The 22,052-nt window shown below is 38.6% G+C and overlaps 1 protein-coding gene across 2 annotated transcripts in view; it reads right to left on the bottom strand.

The window, feature by feature from the left end:
• USP37 (ubiquitin specific peptidase 37) overlaps nt 1–22,052 on the bottom strand; it is a gene marked incomplete at its 5' end in the record, with an annotated part of 91,763 nt that overhangs the window by 35,500 nt on the left and 34,211 nt on the right. For both annotated transcript variants that reach the window (XM_079710240.1, XM_079710241.1), the window contains 3 exons: nt 736–853; nt 15,776–15,966; nt 21,929–22,052. In XM_079710240.1, coding sequence (XP_079566366.1) covers nt 736–853; nt 15,776–15,966; nt 21,929–22,052 — 433 coding nt within the window. The remainder of the gene's footprint in view (nt 1–735; nt 854–15,775; nt 15,967–21,928) is intronic.

Below are 22,052 nucleotides of genomic sequence, written 5' to 3'. Positions count from 1 at the left end.
AAATTCTACGATAATAACAGGAATAGTAAGGAATGACTAAAACAAAAAGAAAAGCAGAATATTTATCCTTGGGTGGAGCTGAATATTCATCATTTCAAGAACAGAGGTCTTTTTTTTTAATTTAAATCTTAGGATGACAACCCTGCCCATTTGCTACAACAAAACAAGAACCACTATTATACAGATGGCAAACTGCCATCAGTTATAAGGACTGCTACACAACATGTCCAATTATGCCCCAGAAACTTTCTGAATATCTGTTAACAGTATAACACAAATGCAAATATTTATCTATAGCTCTGAATAAACATGACTTGTCCTTTCTGTTTCTAACACGGTACATATAACCTAAGGAGAAGCAAAAAGTATTTTTTTTCATTCCTCAGATCTTAGTATACTAACTTAGACAGTGTCTCCAATTTTGACTCACATTACCCGATTTTAGCATATGTCACTTCATATTATTTGTTTACAAACAAATGCTTCTAAGGTTGTCTAAAATACTTGCTGTTGAGTTAGACGTATAATCTACTTGAGCAATTAATTTTCATCTACAGTCAGTTAACAACCATATTTACCAAGCTCCTAAAAATAAATACTATTTATAAATATTTCTCATTTGTTTCCCCTGCAACTGTTTTGTCAAAACTCTGACTTAAAGAAACCAACTTCAAATACAATTATCTATGATATATAAAATTTAGTTATGTGGAAATACCAAAAGATATTATTTACCCTAAAGAAAAGATCAAGGGAATCTTGAATTGAACGAGGAGGGAGTGGCTTTTTCCTTCGAGGAAGGTCAATGGAGAGGTCATTAAACTGTTCTCTTTTGGGAATAATCTCTCCACATCTGTAAAAATAAAAGAAGACAAATGTAAGAATTTAGAAGCCTAACTGTGCAATACAAAATAAATACAAATATACTTCAGAAACACTGCTCCCCCAATGAACTTATCAGGTGCTGAGAGACCATGACTAGGCATGAGAAATAAACACTTAAAACTTTTCTCATGCTTACATTAACCCTTATTAAATCCATACAGGTAAAACCTCAATTGAAAGTATTTAAGTACTTTCTTAAAATGCTAAATTTAAAATTTTTATACTTTCCAAAAACCCCCCAAACTTTAAAACACTAAAGTATAATATATATATAGAAAAGTGAACCAGTCAAAGTTGTATAGCTTGATGAATTATCAGTTAACACACACATGTAATCACCACTCAACTCAAGAAATAGAACACTATGAACTCCCTAGAAGCCCCCTCACATGCCTCTTCCCAATCACTATGCCTTTCTTACTTCCAAAAGATAACTATTGTCCTGACTTCCAACACAACAGTTGAGTTTTGGTTTTTTATCCAATCTGCCACTCTATGTCTTTTGATTGGAGCATGTAGTCCATTGACATTTAAGGTAATTATTGATAGATATGTATATATTGCCATTTTAAGCCTTATTTTCCAGTTGATTCTGTTTCTTCTTTGTTCCTTTCTTTTTCTTTTTGTGGCTTGATAATTTCCTTTTATTTTATGCTTGTGTTTTCTTCTTTTTGATTTTTGTGAATCTATTGTGTTTTTGATTTGTGGTCACCCTGTTTTTTGAGTATGTTAACCCCTTCCTATATCTACTTGCTTTATTTAATTTATTTATTTAAAAAAATTTTATTTATTTTGGCTGTGCCCAGTCTCAGTTGCAGCACACAGGATCTTCACTGCGGCATGGCGACTCTTAGTTGCAGCAATGCATGTGCGATCTAGCTCCCCGACCAGGGATCGAACCTGGGCCCCCTGCACTGGGAGTGCAGAGTCTTACCCACTGGACCACCAGGGAAGTCCCTCTACTTGCTTTAGACTGATAGTCATACAGGGCATACAGTCATACAGTCATACAGTCATACTCAAACACATTCTAAAAAATGGAATAGTCAGCCATAAAAAAAGAACGAAATAATGCTATTTGCAGCAACATGGATGGAACTAAAGATTATCATACTAAGTGAAGTAAGTCAGAAAGAGAAAGACAAATACCATATGATATCACTTATATGTGGAATCTAAAATATGACACAAATGAACCTATCTATGAAACAGAAACAGAATCACGGACATAGATAACAGACTGGTGGTTGCCAAGGGGGAGGGGGTTGGGGGGAAGGATAGTGTGGGAGGTTGGGGTTAGCAGATGTAAGCTACTATATATAGAATGGATAAACAACAAGGTCCCACTGTATACAGCACAGGGGACTACGGTCAATATCCTATGATAAACCATAATGAAAAAGAATATAAAAAAAGAATGTATATATGTATAGCTGAATCACTTTGCTGTACAGCAGAAATTAACACAACACTGTAAAATAACTGTACTTCAGTAAAAAATTATACAAACAGCTCATACAGCTCAGTATCAAAAAAACAAACAACCAATCAAAAAATGGGCAGAAGACCTAAACAGACATTTCTCCAAAGAAGATACAATGATGGCCAAAAGACACATGAAAAGATGCTCAACGTCGCTAATTATCAGAGAAATGCAAATCAAAACTACAATGAGGTATCACCTCACACTGGTCAGAATGGGCAGCATCAAAAAGTCTACGAATAATAAATGCTGCAGGGGGTGTGGAGAAACAGGAACCCTCCTACACTATTTGTGGGAATGTAAACTGCTGCAACCAGTATGGAGAACAGTATGCAGGTTCCTTAAAAAACTAAAAATAGGGCTACCATGTGATCTTGTGATCCCACTCCTGGCCATATATCCAGAGAAAACCGTAATTCGAAAAGACACATGTACCCCAATGTTCACTGCAGAACTATTTACAATACACAAGACATGGAAGCAACCTAAGTGTCCACTGGCAGCTGAATAAATAAAGATGTTGGGTATCTATACAATGGAATACTACTCAGCCATAAAAAAAGAAATAATGCCATTTGCAGCAATGTGGATGGACCTAGGTTTAATCATACCAAGTGAAGTAAGCCAGACAAAAACAAATATCACATGATATCACTTATATGTGGAATCCAGAAGAACAAAAAAGATACAAATGAATTTATTTCCAAAACAGAAAGACTAACAGACACAAACAACAAACTTATGGTTACCAAAGGGGAAAGGGGTGTGGGGGGAGGGATAAATTAGGAGGCTGGGATTAACATATACACACTACTATGTATAAAATAGATACCCAACAAGGACCTACTATATAGCACAGGGAACTATACCCAATATTATGTAATAATCTATAAGGGAAAAGAATCTGTAAAAGAATATACACATACAACTGAATCAGTATGCTATACACCTGAAACTTACATGATACTGTAAATAACTATACTTCAATAAAAATTTTTTTTAATAGTTGAGTTTTACCTTTTCTGAACCTTACATAAATGGAACCATACAGAATGTTTTCTTTTAACTAGCTTCTTTTGTTCAACATGATTATAAGATTCAACCATGCTTGTTACAAATGGCTATAGCCCATTTTTCATTGTTGCCTAGTATTAGGCTGTATGAGCATGCCACAATTTTTCCATATTGACGGACATCTGGACTATTTCCAGTTTTTGACTAAATGAACAACGTGTCAAACTGAAAATACTATGTGCTCTCAGTAAACATGTGTAGGCAGTTCTGTTCGGTAGCAGAATTGTTTGGTCATTGGATACATTTTATAGAATTTCAGAAAATGGACTCACAGATCAAAATATCATATTCAATCTACCTGGAAGCCAACTGATTTCTTTTACTTAGTTTTAGTTGACTGTTTTTCATTTTGTCTGCATTATCAGCATTTTTAGTAATATTCATTTTCCTGTCCCAGTTCTCTATTGCAACAGTTGAAGACTAGGGACTGTAAGAATACATCTGTTCTTCATTAAATAAACATTTATTGAGTGCCTCTCTCCTAGGCAGAATTCTAAGATGACCCTTGCCCTTCCTTGTATAATTCTATCCCCTTTGAGTGTGGGAGGACTGTGATTATGATGAGCTATCACTCCCATGATGATGTTACTTTACATGGCAAAAGGGATTTTGAAGATATAATTAATGTTACTAATCTTAACTGTAGAGTTCATCAAAAAGGAGATATCTGAATGGTTGAGGCCTTATCACATGAACTCTTTAAATCTGGGTCTAGAGGTCTCAAACAGAGGAAGTCACAGATTAGAAGTCAGAGAGATGTACTGCTGGCCTGAAGAAAGCAAATAGCACTGTTGCGAACTTCCTATAAAGGCCACATGGCAAGAAACAATAGGCAACCTTTAGGAAATGAGTTGCCCCAGTCAACAGCTAACAAAAAAATGGGGACCTTAGTACTACAACTGAAAGGAACTAAATTCTGCTCACAACCTTAATGAGCTTAGAAGGGGACTCCAGCCGACACCTTGATTTCAGCTTTCTGATACCTGAGCAAAGAATTCAGCCAAACCCTGCCTAGACTTCTGACCTACAGAACTGAGTTAAGTGGATGTTGATTTAAGCTGCTAAGTTTGGGGCAATTTGTTATGCATCACTGAATATGTCTCCTATATGCTGAAACTGTTCTCGGCACTGGGGTTGTAGCAGAGAACAAACCAAGACAAATATATGGCCCCTCATGAAGCTTTCATTATACTGGAGAAGAGATACAATAAAAATACATACGTAAGTAAAATATATAGTATGTTAGGTAAGTGTTAAAGAAGAAAAAGAAAGTACAGAAGAGGGAAGCAAAAGATGAGAGTAGATGGCTGGAATTTTAGATATGGTAGCAAGAAAATGCCTCACTGAGCAAGTGATTTTTATATAAAGATACGGAGAAGGGAGGGCACTAGCTACGTGATAATATGGGGAAAGAGAAACAGTAAGTGAAAAGGCCCTGAGGTACCAGGATCCTGGCATTTTTTAAAAAAAGCAAGAAGGACTTCCCTGGTGGCACAGTTGTTAAGAATCTGTCTGCCAGCACTATTTACAATAGCCAGGACATGGAAGGAGCCTAAATGTCCATCGACAGAGGAACAGATAAAGAAGATGTGGCACATATATACAATGGAATATTACTCAGCCATAAAAAAGAATGAAATAATGCCATTTGAAGCAACATGGATGGACCTCGAGATTGTCATACTGAGTGAAATAAGTCAGACAGAAAAAGACAAATACCGTATGATATTGCTTATATGTGGAATCTGAAAAATATGGTACAAATGAACCTATTTACAAAACAGAAATAGAGTCACATATGTAGAAAACAAACTTATGGTAACCAAGGGGGAAAAGTGGGGGGGATAAGTTGGGAGATTGGGAGTTACATATACACACTACTATATAAAACAGATAACTAGTAAGAACCTACTATATAGCACAGGGAACTCTACCCAATACTCTGGAATGACCTATATGGGAATAGAATCAAAAAAGAGTGGATGTATGTATATGTATAACTGATACACTTTGCTGTATGGCAGAAACTAACAAAACACTGTATGTCAACTATACTCTAATAAAAGTTAATTTAAAAAAGAAAAAAGAAAAGAATCTGTCTGCCAATGCAGGGGACATGGGTTCGACCCCTGGTCTGGGAAGATCCCACATGCCACGAAGCAACTAAGCCCATGTGCCACAACTACTGAAGCCCATGTGCTCTAGAGTCCACAAGCCACAGCTGCTGAAGCCCACATGTCTAGAGCCCGTGCTCTGAACAGAAGCCACCACAATGAGAAGCCCACACACCACAATGAAGAGTAGCCCCCACTCACCGCAACTAGAGAAAGCCCGTGCACAGCCACGAAGACCCAATGCAGCCATAAATAAACAAACAAACAATAAATAAAAACAAACAAACAGGACTTCCGGGTAAGATGGCGGAAGAGTAAGACGCGGAGATCACCTTCCTCCTCACGGATACACCAGAAATACAGCTACACGTGGAACAACTCCTACAGAACACCTACTGAACGCTGGCAGAAGACCCCAGACCTCCCAAAAGGCAAGAAACTCCCCACATACCTGGGTAGGGCAAAGCGGAGAGATTCCCGCACAGAGGATCGGTGCCGAGCGGCACTCACCAGCCTGAGAGGCTTGTCTGCTCGCCCGCCGGGGCGGGCGGCGCTGGAAGCTGAGGCTCGGGCTTCGGTCAGAGCGCAGGGAGAGGACTGGGGCTGGCGGCGAGAACTCAGCCTGAAGGGGGCTAATGTGCCACAGCTAGCCGGGAGGGAGTCCGGGAAAACTCTGGAGCTGCCGAAGAGGCAAGAGACTTGTTCTTCCCTCTTGGTTTCCTGCTGCGCGAGGAGAGGGGATTAAGAGCGCTGCTTAAAGGGGCTCCACAGACGGGCGCGAGTCGCGACTGAAAGCGCGGAGCCCAGTGACGGGCGTGGGACGCTGGGGCTGCTGCTGCCGCCGCCAAGAAGCCCGTGTGCGAGCGCAGGTCACTGTCCACACCGCCCTTCCGGGAGCCTGAGCAGCCCGCCACTGCCGGGGTCCCGGGATCCAGGGGCGGCTTCCCTGGGAGAACGCACGGCGCGCCTCGGGCTGGTGCAACGTCACGCCGACCTCTGCCGCTGCAGGCTCGCCCCGCACTCCGTGCCCCTCCCTCCCGCCCGGCCTGAGTGAGCCAGAGTTCCCGAAGAGGCTGCTCCTTTAACCCTTTCCTGTCTGAGCGAAGAACAGACGCCCTCCGGCGACCTACACGCAGAGGCGGGGCCAAATCCAAAGCTGAGACCCGGGAGCTGTGAGAACAAAGAAGAGAAAGGGAAACCTCTCCCAGCAGCCTCAGAAGCAGCGGATTAAAGCTCCACAATCAACTTGATGTACCCTGCATCTGTGGAATACATGAATAGACAACAAATCATCCCAAATTGAGGAGCCAGGAGTCAGTACTGTGCCTCTGAGGTGGGAGAGCCAACTTCAGGACACTGGTCCACAAGAGACCTCCCAGCTCCACATAATATCAAACGGCGAAAATCTTCCAGAGATCTCCATCTCAACACCAGCACCCAGCTTCACTCAACGACCAGCAAGCTACAGTGCTGGACACCCTATGCCAAACAACTAGCAAGACAGGAACACAACGCCACCCATTAGCAGAGAGATGGCCTAAAATCATAAAAAGTCTGCAGACACCCCAAAACACACCACCAGACGTGGACCTGCCCACCAGAAAGACAAGATCCAGCCTCATCCACCAGAACACAGGCACTAGTCCCCTCGACCAGGAAACCTACACAACCCACTAAACCAACCTTAGCCACTGGGGACAGACACCAAAAACAACAGGAACTACGAACCTGCAGCCGGCAAAAAGGAGACCCCAAACACAGTAACATAAGCAAAATGAGAAGACAGAAAAACACACAGCAGGAGAAGGAGCAAGATAAAAACCCACCAGACCTAACAAATGAAGAAGTAATAGGCAGTCTATCTGAAAAAGAATTCAGAATAATGATAGTAAAGATGATCCAAAATCTTGGAAATAGAATAGACAAAATGCAAGAAACAGTTAACAAGGACCTAGTAGAACTAAAGATGAATCAAGCATCGATTAAAAACACAATAAATGAAATGAAAAATACTCTAGATGGGATCAATAGCAGAATAACTGAGGCAGAAGAACGGATAAGTGAGGTGGAAGATAAAATAGTGGAAATAACTAATGCAGAGCAAAATAAAGAGAAAAGAATGAAAAGAACAGAGGACAGTCTCAGAGACCTCTGGGACAACATTAAACGCACCAACATTCGAATTATAGGGGTTCCAGAAGAAGAAGAGAAAAAGAAAGGGACTGAGAAAATATTTGAAGAGATTATAGTTGAAAACTTCCCTAATATGGGAAAGGAAATAGTTAATCAAGTCCAAGAAGCACAGAGAGTCCCATACAGAATAAATCCAAGGAGAAATACGCCAAGACACATATTAATCAAACTGTCAAAAATTAAACACAAAGAAATCATATTAAAAGCAGCAAGGCAAAAACAACAAATAACACACAAGGGAATCCCCATCAGGATAACAGCTGATCTCTCAGCAGAAACTCTACAAGCCAGAAGGGAGTGGCAGGACATAATTAAAGTGATGAAGGAGAGAAACCTGCAACCAAGATTACTCTACCCAGCAAGGATCTCATTCAGATTTGATGGAGAAATTAAAACGTTTACAGACAAGCAAAAGCTGAGAGAGTTCAGCACCACCAAACCAGCTTTACAACAAATGCTAAAGGAACTTCTCTAGGCAAGAAACACAACAGAAGGAAAAGACCTACAATAACGAACCCAAAACAATTAAGAAAATGGGAATAGGAACATACATATCGATAATTACCTTAAATGTAAATGGACTAAATGCTCCCACCAAAAGACACAGATTGGCTGAATGGATACAAAAACAAGACCCATATATATGCTGTCTACAAGAGACCCACTTCAGACCTAGAGACACATACAGACTGAAAGTAAGGGGATGGAAAAAGATATTCCATGCAAATGGAAACCAAAAGAAAGCTGGAGTAGCAATTCTCATATCAGACAAAATAGACTTTAAAATAAAGACTACTAGAAGAGACAAAGAAGGACACTACATAATGATCAAGGGATCGATCCAAGAAGAAGATATAACAATTGTAAATATTTATGCACCCAACATAGGAGCACCTCAATACATAAGGCAAACACTAACAGCCATAAAAGGAGAAATCGACAGTAACACAATCATAGTAGGGGACTTTAACACCCCACTTTCACCAATGGACAGATCATCCAAAATGAAAATAAATAAGGAAACACAAGCTTTAAATGATACATTAAACAAGATGGACTTAATTGATATTTATAGGACATTCCATCCAAAAACAACAGAATACACATTTTTCTCAAGTGCTCATGGAACATTCTCCAGGATAGATCATATCTTGGGTCACAAATCAAGCCTTGGTAAATTTAAGAAAATTGAAATTGTATCAAGTATCTTTTCTGACCACAATGCTATGAGACTAGATATCAATTACAGGAAAAGAGCTATAAAAAATACAAACACATGGAGGCTAAACAATACATTACTTAATAACGAAGTGATCACTGAAGAAATCAAAGAGGAAATAAAAAAATACCTAGAAACAAATGACAATGGAGACACGACGACCCAAAACCTATGGGATGCAGCAAAAGCAGTTCTAAGAGGGAAGTTTATAGCAATACAATCCCACCTTAAGAAACAGGAAATATCTCGACTAAACAACCTAACCTTGCACCTAAAGCAATTAGAGAAAGAAGAACAAAAACATCCCAAAGTTAGCAGAAGGAAAGAAATCATAAAAATCAGATCAGAAATAAATGAAAAAGAAATGAAGGAAACAATAGCAAAGATCAATAAAACTAAAAGCTGGTTCTTTGAGAAGATAAACAAAATTGATAAACCATTAGCCAGACTCATCAAGAAAAAAAGGGAGAAGACTCAAATCAATAGAATTAGAAATGAAAAAGGAGAAGTAACAACTGACACTGCAGAAATACAAAAGATCGTGAGAGATTACTATAAGCAACTCTATGCCAATAAAATGGACAACCTGGAAGAAATGGACAAATTCTTAGAAATGCACAACCTGCCAAGACTGAATCAGGAAGAAATAGAACATATGAACAGACCAATCACAAGCACTGAAATTGAAACTGTGATAAAAAATCTTCCAACAAACAAAAGCCCAGGACCAGATGGCTTCACAGGCGAATTCTATCAAGCATTTAGAGAAGAGCTAACGCCTATCCTTCTCAAACTCTTCCAAAATATAGCAGAGGGAGGAACACTCCCAAACTCATTCTACGAGGCCACCATCACCTTGATACCAAAACCAGACAAGGATGTCACAAAGAAAGAAAACTACAGGCCAATATCACTGATGAACATAGATGCAAAAATCCTCAACAAAATACTAGCAAACAGAATCCAACAGCACATTAAAAGGATCATACACCATGATCAAGTGGGGTTTATCCCAGGAATGCAAGGATTCTTCAATATACGCAAATCAATCAACGTGATACACCATATTAACAAATTGAAGGAGAAAAACCATATGATCATCTCAATAGATGCAGAGAAAGCTTTCGACAAAATTCAACACCCATTCATGATAAAAACCCTGCAGAAAGTAGGCATAGAGGGAACTTTCCTCAACATAATAAAGGCCATATATGACAAACCCACAGCCAGCATCGTCCTCAATGGTGAAAAACTGAAACCATTTCCACTAAGATCAGGAACAAGACAAGGTTGCCCACTCTCACCACTCTTATTCAACATAGTTTTGGAAGTTTTAGCCACAGCAATCAGAGAAGAAAAGCAAATAAAAGGAATCCAAATTGGAAAAGAAGAAGTAAAGCTGTCACTGTTTGCAGATGACATGATACTATACATAGAGAATCCTAAAGATGCTACCAGAAAACTACTAGAGCTAATCAATGAATTTGGTAAAGTTGCAGGATACAAAATTAATGCACAGAAATCTCTGGCATTCCTATATACTAATGATGAAAAATCTGAAAGTGAAATCAAGGAAACACTCCCATTTACCATTGCAACAAAAAGAATAAAATATCTAGGAATAAACCTACCTAAGGAGACAAAAGACCTGTATGCAGAAAATTATAAGACACTGATGAAAGAAATTAAAGATGATACAAATAGATGGAGAGATGTACCATGTTCTTGGATTGGAAGAATCAACATTGTGAAAATGACGCTACTACCCAAAGCAATCTACAGATTCAATGCAATCCCTATCAAACTACCACTGGCATTTTTCACAGAACTAGAACAAAAAATTTCACAATTTGTATGGAAACACAAAAGACCCCGAATAGCCAAAGCAATCTTGAGAATGAAAAATGGAGCTGGAGGAATCAGGCTCCCTGACTTCAGACTATACTACAAAGCTGCAGTAATCAAGACAGTATGGTACTGGCACAGAAACAGAAAGATAGATCAATGGAACAGGATAGAAAGCCCAGAGATAAACCCACGGACATATGGTCACCTTATCTTTGATAAAGGAGGCAGGAATGTACAGTGGAGAAAGGACAGTCTCTTCAATAAGTGGTGTTGGGAAAACTGGACAGGGACATGTAAAAGTATGAGATTCGATCACTCCCTAACACCATACACAAAAATAAGCTCAAAATGGATTAAAGACCTAAATGTAAGGCCAGACACTATCAAACTCTTAGAGGAAAACATAGGCAGAACACTCTATGACATAAATCACAGCAAGATCCTTTTTGACCCACCTCCTAGAGAAATGGAAATAAAGACAAAAATAAACACATGGGACCTAATGAAACTTAAAAGCTTTTGCACAGCAAAGGAAACCATAAACAAGACCAAAAGACAACCCTCAGAATGGGAGAAAATATTTGCAAATGAAGCAACTGACAAAGGATTAATCTCCAAAATTTATAAGCAGCTCATGCAGCTCAATAACAAAAAAACAAACAACCCAATCCAAAAATGGGCAGAAGACCTAAATAGACATTTCTCCACAGAAGATATACAGACTGCCAACAAACACATGAAAGGATGCTCAACATCTCTACTAATTAGAGAAATGCAAATCAAAACTACAATGAGATATCATCTCACGCCAGTCAGAATGGCCATCATCAAAAAATCTAGAAACAATAAATGCTGGAGAGGGTGTGGAAAAAAGGGAACACTCTTGCACTGCTGGTGGGAATGTGAATTGGTACAGCCACTATGGAGAACGGTATGGAGGTTCCTTAAAAAACTACAAATAGAACTACCATATGACCCTGCAATCCCACTACTGGGCATATACCCTGAGAAAACCATAATTCAAAAAGAGACATGTACCAAAATGTTCATAGCAGCCCTATTTACAATAGCCCGGAGATGGAAACAACCTAAGTGTCCATCATCGGATGAATGGGTAAAGAAGATGTGGCACATACATACAATGGAATATTACTCAGCCATAAAAAGAAATGAAATTGAACTATTTGTAATGAGGTGGATGGACCTAGAGTCTGTCATACAGAGTGAAGTAAGTCAGAAAGAGAAAGACAAATACTGTATGCTGACACATATATATGGAATTTAAGAAAAAAAAAAGGTCATGAAGAACATAGGGGTAAGACAGGAATAAAGACACAGACCTACTAGAGAATGGACTTGAGGATATGGGGAGGGGGAAGGGTAAGCTGTGACAAAGTGAAAGAGCGGCATGGACATATATACACTACCAAACGTAAGGTAGATAGCTAGTGGGAAGCAGCCGCATAGCACAGGGAGATCAGCTCGGTGCTTTGTGACCGCCTGGAGGGGTGGGATAGGGAGGGTGGGAGGGAGACGCAAAAGGGAGGGGATATGGGAACATATGTATACATATAACTGATTAAATTTGTGATAAAGCAAAAAATAAAAATAAAAAAAAAAAAAAAAAAAAAAAACAAACAAACAAACAAACAAACAAATAAAGCAAGAAAGCTACTTTGGTTCGAACAGAATGAGCAAGGGGAAAGAGTGATAAGAGATGAAGTAAGAGAGTTACCTGGGACAGAGGGGTTGCTAAAAGGCAAATCACATGCAGTCTTGTAGATCATAGCAAGAATTTCAGCTTTTATTTTAAGGGTTATGAGCAGAGGGCCGACATGAACTAATGTCCATTTTAAATGGATCACTTTGGCTAATGTGTTTAAAATAGACTACAGAGAGACAAGGGCAGAAACACAGTGATCAGTCAGAAGGTATTGCAACAATCCAGGCAAGAGATGATGGTGGGTTGGACCACAGCGGTGTCAGTGGAGGTAGTAAAAAGAGGTCAGATTCTGGCTGTATTTTGAAGGAAAAGCTCAAAGGGTTTGCTGACATATGGGATGTAGGGGTGCAAGAGAAAGAAAAGTTAAGAAATACACCACACTGTTGTACTGATAAACTTTAAGTAATGAACTGTCATTACTGAGATAGGGAAGACTGCAGAAGGAGGTTTTATGGGGGATTATTAAGTACTTAGTTTTAGATGTTTTAAGTTCTTTAAATGGAGAATTCATACAAATTCTTCATATTCAAGAATATATTACTAATATATTGAAATGGCTTATAATCATTGAAAACCAGTCAATCTAAACTATAACAGTTTAAAAAAATTAAGTACATTTGGTTAACAGGTCAGACTAACTTACAGCCAGATGGGACAGAGGCTAAACATGGAAAATTACAATTCAGGGATAAGGTGTATAGAATCTTCCTTCAGCCAGAAACTATTTTATCTTTAAAGAGTTGTCTTAAAGAAAATGACTAATAAAGCAACTAAGGCAAGGCCTTCGAGGAGGTAGTTGTACTGCTGCTGCAGCCCCAGAGAACCTTGTTACCTCCAGGGCTTGCCAACTCTTGGGCCACTGTTCAGCCTGGATGCCTGGCATTCAGCTTCATGCCTACACACTGTGAGCCATGTCACTTCATGCACTGGTACACACACCTCAACTGCACACCCAATATTTGGGTGCTGCATAACTGGAATGGCTGACTGATGCTGTTGGCCCAGTGAAGCAGGCATCACTTTGACATAGCTTTCTTTCTTCCTGTGAAGCCTGTGGCCATTTCTAGCACAGGCAACAGAAATTTTCCTATCAAAAGAAACTCAGTTGACACCCCACAGTTAAATGAAATATTAACAGTGACAAACTGCTTCTCTCTCTGACTTGAACAAATTTTGTTTGGAAAGTGCATTAGAAGAAAGGGAGGGATGGCTATCATACTATGGGCTCTCTAGCTTTTGCAAGATGATGAACTGTATTTATAAGACTCAGACCTTTTCTTTAAAAAATAATTTATCCACTAGGGGGAAAAAAAACACTGAAGAAATCATGAAGATAAACAATGTCACAGACTAATGATGCAAAACTACTGTCTTTGTAGTGTCCATGTGAATGTTCAAAATTCTAGTAAAAAATACTAGAGTGTCATAGCTGGAAGAGACCTCATTGAACACTATCATTTTGAGCAGCCTAAGAAAAATAAATAAAGGGGACTTCCCTGGTGGTGCAGTGGTTAAGAATCTGCCTGCCATGCAGGGGACATGGGTTCGATCCCTGGTCTGGGAAGATCCCACATGCCAGGGGCAACTAAGCCCGTGTGCCACAACTACTGAGCCTGTGCTCTAGAGCCCCACAAGCCACAACTACTGAGCCCATGTGCCACAACTACTGAAGCCGGCACACCTAGAGCCCATGCTCTGCAACAAGAGAAGCCACCACAATGAGAAGTCCGTGCACTGCAAGGAAGAGTAGCTCCCGCTCGCTGCAACTAGAGAAAGCCCACGCGCAGCAATGAAGACCCAATGCAGCCAAAAAATAAATAAAAATTAAAGAAAAAAGAAAAATAAGTAAATATGAAAGACAGAGGATGAAGAGCCAACATATGGCTGTTGAGTATTCCTAAAAAAATTCCAGAACAAATGGAAGAGAAGCAATGTTTAGAGAATAGTTTTCCTGAGCTGAAAAAAATCCCAAATCTTCAGATGAAAAAGCCCCATCATGTTAAACGCAAAATTAATGAAAAAGGGTCAATACCTAGATGTAAATTAGTGAAACTCTGAATTTCAAAAATTAAGAATATCACAGATTTTCAGGAAGAAAAAGATTATCAACAAAATCAGACTTCTCCTAAGTGTCAGAGTAACAGGATATGGATGGGACAGTATATGTAGTATGTTGAGGGGGAAGGCTGTGTCTGACTTAATAATTCTGTATTAAGTCATGTGTGAAAGCCACAGAATTAATTCTTATTTATATGTGGACTCTGAAGAATTCCACTCTCTGAAAACAAATGTATTCAGAGATGTACTACTGATAACTGGAAGATTAATCAAAATAGAACCTTTTAATGTGAAGCACCTGGTAGAGAGTCCTGGTAATGAGTATGGAAATTAATTAAATGTAGTAGGTAAGTCTCAATAGTTAATGTAAACGTGGTTAAAAAGCATTGCAAAAATTAAAAATCATTCACATTTTAATGTATCTTGTAAAAAAAAAAAACAACCCATTTTTTATAAAAACAATTTGGTTCAACAAAATAAGCAATAGGAGGGAGTCTTTTCAGGGAAAAAGAAAAGACGAGGGCTTCCCTGGTGGCGCAGTAGTTAAGAATCTGCCTGCCAATGCTGGGGACATGGGTTCGAGCCCTGACCTGGGAAGATCCCATACACTGCAGAGCAACTAAGCCCACGTGCCACAACTACTGAGCCTGAGCTCTAGAGCCTGCGAGCCACAACTACTGAAGTCTGCACGCCTAGAGCCCGTGCTCCGCAACAAGAGAAGCCACCGCAGTGAGAAACCTGAGCACCACGACGAACAGCAGTCCCTGCTCGCCGCAACTAGAGAAAGCCCGCGAGCAGCAACAAAGATCCAACTCAAGCAAAAAATAAATAAATAAATAATAATAATAAAAAAAAAAAAGACGAACAAGTATTCTCGAAGAGCTTGATTTTCCACAGTGATTAAAAGGAAAAAAACCACACACACAGTCACACACACTCAAAAGGCAGAGCAAAATTAGCCATTTAGTCAGCACTAAGGCATTTGACAAACTAAGTTCACTTTAGTTCTCACCCCACCAAGTGTTCTTATAGATGATAAAGACACTGAACAAAGATATTTATACTCATGTTTCCCCATGACACAGGAATGAAGATAAGAATTAAAACCTTCTAGAAGAGTTTTAGTGACTTGCTGTAAAGAATTAAAAGGGAAAAGGGTTCTCTTAGAGACTACTTACGCTTTACAGATGATGGAGTGCTGAACTTCAAACTCCAAATTACTAATAACAGGGCAAGTGTATACTCTAGTAGCTGAAATATCTGGTGAATTTTCTTCTCCAGGAACAGGTTCAGTCTTCCAAGTTTTATTTAATTTTTCCATATCCTCTTTCAGCTGGTCTAAGCACTGACTTAAAAATTCATGAGCGTCCTAAGAAGGCATAATATCCTTAATGAGGTCAAAACATTTCTTGTCACAACAGTAGCTTATTAACACTGTGATCTATACGAGTAAAGCACTTGCAAGTCAAAAACATGGGTGGAAAAAGGCCAGATTTACTCTAATGATTTTGCGGTACATATTTTGTGAAAACAAAACAAAACAACAAATGACATATGTTATATTCCTAAGTTAGATTAGCATGACTAATAAATGAATCACTCCTTCATTTATTTTTTAAAAATAGAGTGATTTTTCTAAAATAGCCTTTGTAGCTAAAATAGTCCAAGGTCCTACACTGGCAAACCACATCTATATTATTAAAATATGATAAAATACACAGAAGAGTCATATTGAACCTTACCAGAAGTCCTCAGGTTTTCCAACCTGTGATGAACACACATACACAAATCTCATTTTAAAATAAAATTGGGTAACACGCTAAAATCATTTCAATCTTCCCTATCTCTAAGGTGTTTAAAAACAATTAGACAAGCCTGTTAGATAGATTCATCCACCAGAGCACAGACAGCAGAAGCAAGAAGAACTACAATCCTGCAGCCTGTGGAACAAAAACCACATTCACAGAAAGATAGACAAGATGAAAAGGCAGAGAGCTATGTACCAGATGAAGGAACAAGATAAAACCCCAGAAAAACAACTAAATGAAGTGGAAATAGGCAACCTTCCAGAAAAAGAATTCAGAATAATGACAGTGAAGATGATCCAGGACCTCGGAAAAAGAATGGAGGCAAAGACTGAGAAGATGCAAGAAATGTTTAACAAAGACCTAGAAGAATTAAAGAACAAACAAACAGATGAACAATACAATAACTGAAATGAAAAATACCCTAGAAGGAATCAATAGCAGAATAACTGAGGCAGAAAAACGGATAAGTGACCTGGAAGACAGAATGGTAGAATTCACTGCTGCGGAATAGAATCAAGAAAAAAGAATGAAAAGAAATGAAGACAGCCTAAGAGACGTCTGGGACAACATTAAATGCAACAACATTCACATTATAGGGGTCCAAGGAGAAGAGATGGAGAAAGGACGTGAGAAAATATCTGAAGAGATTATAGTCGAAAACTTCCCTAACATGGGAAAGGAAATAGCCACCTAAGTCCAGGAAGTGCAGAGAGTCCCATACAGGATAAACCCAAGGAGAAACACACCGAGACACATAGTAATCAAGTTGGCAAAAATTTAAGACAAAGAAAAATTACTGAGAGCAGCAAGGGAAAAACGACAAATAACATACAAGGGAACTCCCATAAGGTTAACAGCTGATTTCTCAGAAGAAACTCTACAAGCCAGAAGGGAGTGGCATGATATACTTAAAGTGATGAAATGAAAGAACCTACAACTAAGATTACCCTACCCAGCAAGGATCTCATTCAGATTTGATGGAGAAATCAAAAGCTTTACAGACAAGCAAAAAGCTAAGAGAATTCAGCGCCACCAAACCAGCTCTACAACAAATGCTAAAGGAACTTCTCTAAGTGGGAAATAAAAGAGAAGAAAAGAACCTACAAAAACAAACCCAAAACAATTAAGAAAATGGTCACAGGAACATACATATCGATAATTACCTTAAACGTGAATGGATTAAATGCTCCAAGCAAAAGACACAGGCTTGCTGAATGGATACAAAAACAAGACACACATATATGCTGTCTACACGAGACCCACTTCAGACCTAGGGACACATACACACTGAAAGTGAGGGGATGGAAAAAGATATTCCATGCAAATGGAAATCAAAAGAAAGCTGGACTAGCAATACTCATATCAGATAAAATAGACTTTAAAATAAAGAATGTTACAAGAGACAAGGAAGGACACTACGTAATGATCAAGGGATCAATCCAAGAAGAAGATATAACAATTATAAATATATATGCACCCAACATAGGAGCACCTCAATACATAAGGCAACTGCTAACAGCTATACAAGAGGGAATCAACAGTAACACAATAAAAGTGGGGGACTTTTAACACATCACTTACACCAATGGACAGATCATCCAAACAAAAAACTTAATAAGGGTCACAAGCTTTAAATGACACAATAGACCAGATAGATTTAATTCATATTTATAGGACATTCCATCCAAAAACAGCAGATTACACTTTCTTCTCAAGTGTGCACAGAACATTCTCCAGGATAGATCACATCTTGTGTCACAAATCAAGCCTCAGTAAATTTAAGAAAAGTGAAATCATATCAAGCATCTTTTCTGACCACAACGCAATGAGATTAGAAATCAATTACAGGGAAAAAAACGTAAAAAACACAAACACATGGAGGTTAAACAATACATTACTAAATAACCAAGAGATCACTGAAAAAACGAAAGAGGAAATCAAAAAATACCTAGAGACAAATGACAATGAAAACACGATGATCCAAAACCTATGGGATGTGGCAAAAGCAGTTCTAAGAGGGAAGTTTATAGCTATACAAGCCTACCTCAAGAAACAAGAAAAACCTCAAATAAACAATCTAACCTTATACCTAAAGGAACTAGAGAAAGAAGAGCAAACAAAACCCAAAGTTAGCAGAAGGAAAGAAATCATAAAGATCAGAGCAGAAATAAATGAAATAGAAACAAAGAAAACAATAGCAAAGATCAATAAAACAAAAAGCTGGTTCTTGGAGAAGATAAACAAAATTGATAAACTATTAGCCAGACACATCAAGAAAAAGAGGGAGAGGACTCAAATCAATAAAATTAGAAATAAAAAAGGAGAAGGTACAACAGACACTGCAGAAATACAAAGCATCCTAAGAGACTACTGCAAGCAACTCTATGCCAATAAAATAGACAACCTGGAAGAAATGGACAAATTCTTAGAAAGGTATAACCTTTCAAGACTGAACCAGGAAGAAATAGAAAATATGAACAGACCAATCACAATTAATGAAATTGAAACTGTGATTAAAAATCTTCCAACAAATAAAAGTCCAGGACCAGATGCCTTCACAGGTGAATCCTATCAAACATTTAGAGAAGAGCTAACACCCATCCTTCTCAAACTCTTTCAAAAAACTGCAGAGGAAGGAACACTCCCAAACTCATTCTATGAGGCCACCATCACCCTGATACCAAAAGCAGACAAAGATACTACAAAAAAAGAAAATTGCAGACCAATATCACTGATGAATGTAGATGCAAAAATCCTCAACAAAATACTAGCAAACAGAATCCAACAACACATTAAAACGATCATACACCATGATCAAGTGGGATTTATCCCAGGGATGCAAGGATTCTTCAATATATGCAAATCAATCAATGTGATACACCATATTAACAAATTGAAGAAGAAAAACCATATGATCATCTCAATAGATGCAGAAAAGCTTTTGACAAAATTGGACACCCATTTATGATAAAAACTCTCCAGGAAGTGGGCACAGAGGGAACCTACCTCAACATAATAAAGGCCAAATATGACAAACCCATAGCAAACATCATTCTCAATGGGGAAAAACTGAAAGCATTTCCTCTAAGATCAGGAACAAGACAGGATGTCCACTCTCGCCACTATTATTCAACATAGTTTTGGAAGTCCTAGCCACGGCAATCAGAGAAGAAAAAGAAATAAAAGGAATACAAGTTGGAAAAGAAGTAAAACTGTCACTCTTTGCAGATGACATGATACCATATTTAGAGAATCCTAAAGATGCCACCAGAAAACTACTAGAGCTAATCAGTGAATCTGGGAAAGTTGCAGGATACAAAATTAATGCACAGAAATCTCTTACATTCCTATACACTAATGATGAAAAATCTGAAAGAGAAATTCAGGAAACACTCCCATTTACCACTGCAACAAAAAGAATAAAATACCTAAGAATAGGGCTTCCCTGGTGGCGCAGTGGCTGAGAATCTGCCGGCCAATGCAGGGGACACGGGTTCGAGCCCTGGTCCGGGAAGATCCCACATGCGGCAGAGCAACTAAGCCCATGTGCCACAACTACTGAGCCTGTGCTCTAGAGCCTGTGAGCCGCAACTACTGACCGCATGCTGCAACTACTGAAGCCCGCGCGCCTAGAGCCCATGCTCCACAACGAGAGAAGCCACCGCAATAAGAAGCCCACACACTGCAACGAAGACCCAACACAGCCAAAAATAAATAAATAAAATAAATTTTTAAAAAAACCCTAGGAATAAACCTACCTAGGGAGACAAAAGACCTGTATGTAGAAAACTATAAGACACTGATGAAAGAAATTAAAGTTGATACCAACAGGTGGAGAGATATACCATGTTCTTGGATCAGAAGAATCAATATTGTGAAAATGACTATACTACCCAAAGCAATCTACAGATTCAATGCAATCCCTATCAAATTACCAATGGCATTTTTTACGGAACTAGGACAAAAAATCTTAAAATTTGTATGGAGACACAAAAGACCCCAAATAGCCAAAGCAGACTTGAGGGAAAAAAACGGAGCTGGAGGAATCAGACTCCCTGACTTCAGACTATACTACAAAGCTACAGTAATCAAGACAATATAGTACTGGCACAAAAACAGAAATATAGATCAATGCAACAAGATAGAAAGCCCAGAGATAAACCCACACACCTATGGTCAACTAATCTATGACAAAGGAGGCAAGGATATACAATGGAGAAAAGACAGTCTCTTCAATAAATGGTGCTGGGAAAACTGGACAGCTAGCTACATGTAAAAGAATGAAATTAGAACACTCCCTAACACCATACACAAAAGTAAACTCAAAATGGATTAGAGAGCTAAATGTAAGACCGGACACTATAAAACTCTTAGAGAAAACATAGGAAGAACACTCTTTGACATAAATCACAGCAAGATCTTTTTTGATCCACCTCCTAGAGTAATGGAAATAAAAACAAAAATAAACAAATGGGACCTAATGAAACTTAAAAGTTTTTGCACAGCAAAGGAAACCATAAACAAGACGAAAAGACAACCCTCAGAATGGGAGAAAATATTTGCAAACAAATCAACGGACAAAGGATTAATCTCCAAAATATATAAACAGCTCATGCAGCTCAATATTAAAAAAACAAACAACCCAATCCAAAAATGGGCAGAAGACCTAAAGAGACATTTCTCCAAAGAAGACATACAGATGGCCAGGAAGCATATGAAAAGCTGCTCATCATCCCTAATTATTAGAGAAATGCACATCAAAACTACAATGAGGTACCACCTCACAGCAGTTAGAATGGGCAGAATCAGAAAATCTACAAACAACAAATGCTGGAGAGGGTGTGGGGAAAAGGGAACCCCCTTACACTGTTGGTGGGAATGTAAATTGATACAGCCACTATGGAGAACAGTATGGAGGTTCCTTAAAAAACTAAAAATAGAATTACCATACGACCCAGCAATCCCACCACTGGGCATATACCCAGAGAAAACCATAATTGAAAAAGACACAAGCACCCCAATGTTCACTGCAGCACTATTTACTATAGCCAGGTCATGGAAGCAGCCTAAATGCCCATCGACAGACAAATGGATAAAGAAGATGTGGTACATATATACAATGGAATATTACTCAGCCATAAAAAGGAATGAAATTGGGTCATTTGTAGAGATGTGGATGGACCTAGAGACTGTCATACAGAGTGAAGTAAGTCAGAAAGAGAAAAACAAATATCATATATTAACACATATATGTAGAACCTAGAAAAATGGTACAGATGAACCAGTTTGCAGGGCAGAAATTGAGACAAAGATGTAGAGAACAAATGTACGGACACCAAGGAGGGAAAGTGGGAGGGGGTGGTGGTGGTGGTGTAATGAATTGGGAGATTGGGATTGACATGTATACACTGATGTATATAAAATGGATGACTAATAAGAACCTGCTGTATAAAAAAATAAAATTCAAAAATTCAGAAAAAAAGAAATAGAAAAAATAAGAAAATAAAAACAATTAGTACTCACATTCTGCATATAACCAGAGAATCTCTCTGCTGTAGCTGAAATGGCATTTTTAACCTTCTTGAGTAAATCTTTTTTCGTCTCTGAATTACAGATATCTTTTTTAACAAGCAAGTGTGCAAAGCGC

Source organism: Hyperoodon ampullatus (assembly GCF_949752795.1).
Source record: "Hyperoodon ampullatus genome assembly, chromosome: 8".
Taxonomy (NCBI): domain Eukaryota; kingdom Metazoa; phylum Chordata; class Mammalia; order Artiodactyla; family Ziphiidae; genus Hyperoodon; species Hyperoodon ampullatus.
Note: the sequence above shows the minus strand (reverse complement) of the source record. Positions and strands in the feature narration are given on the sequence as shown.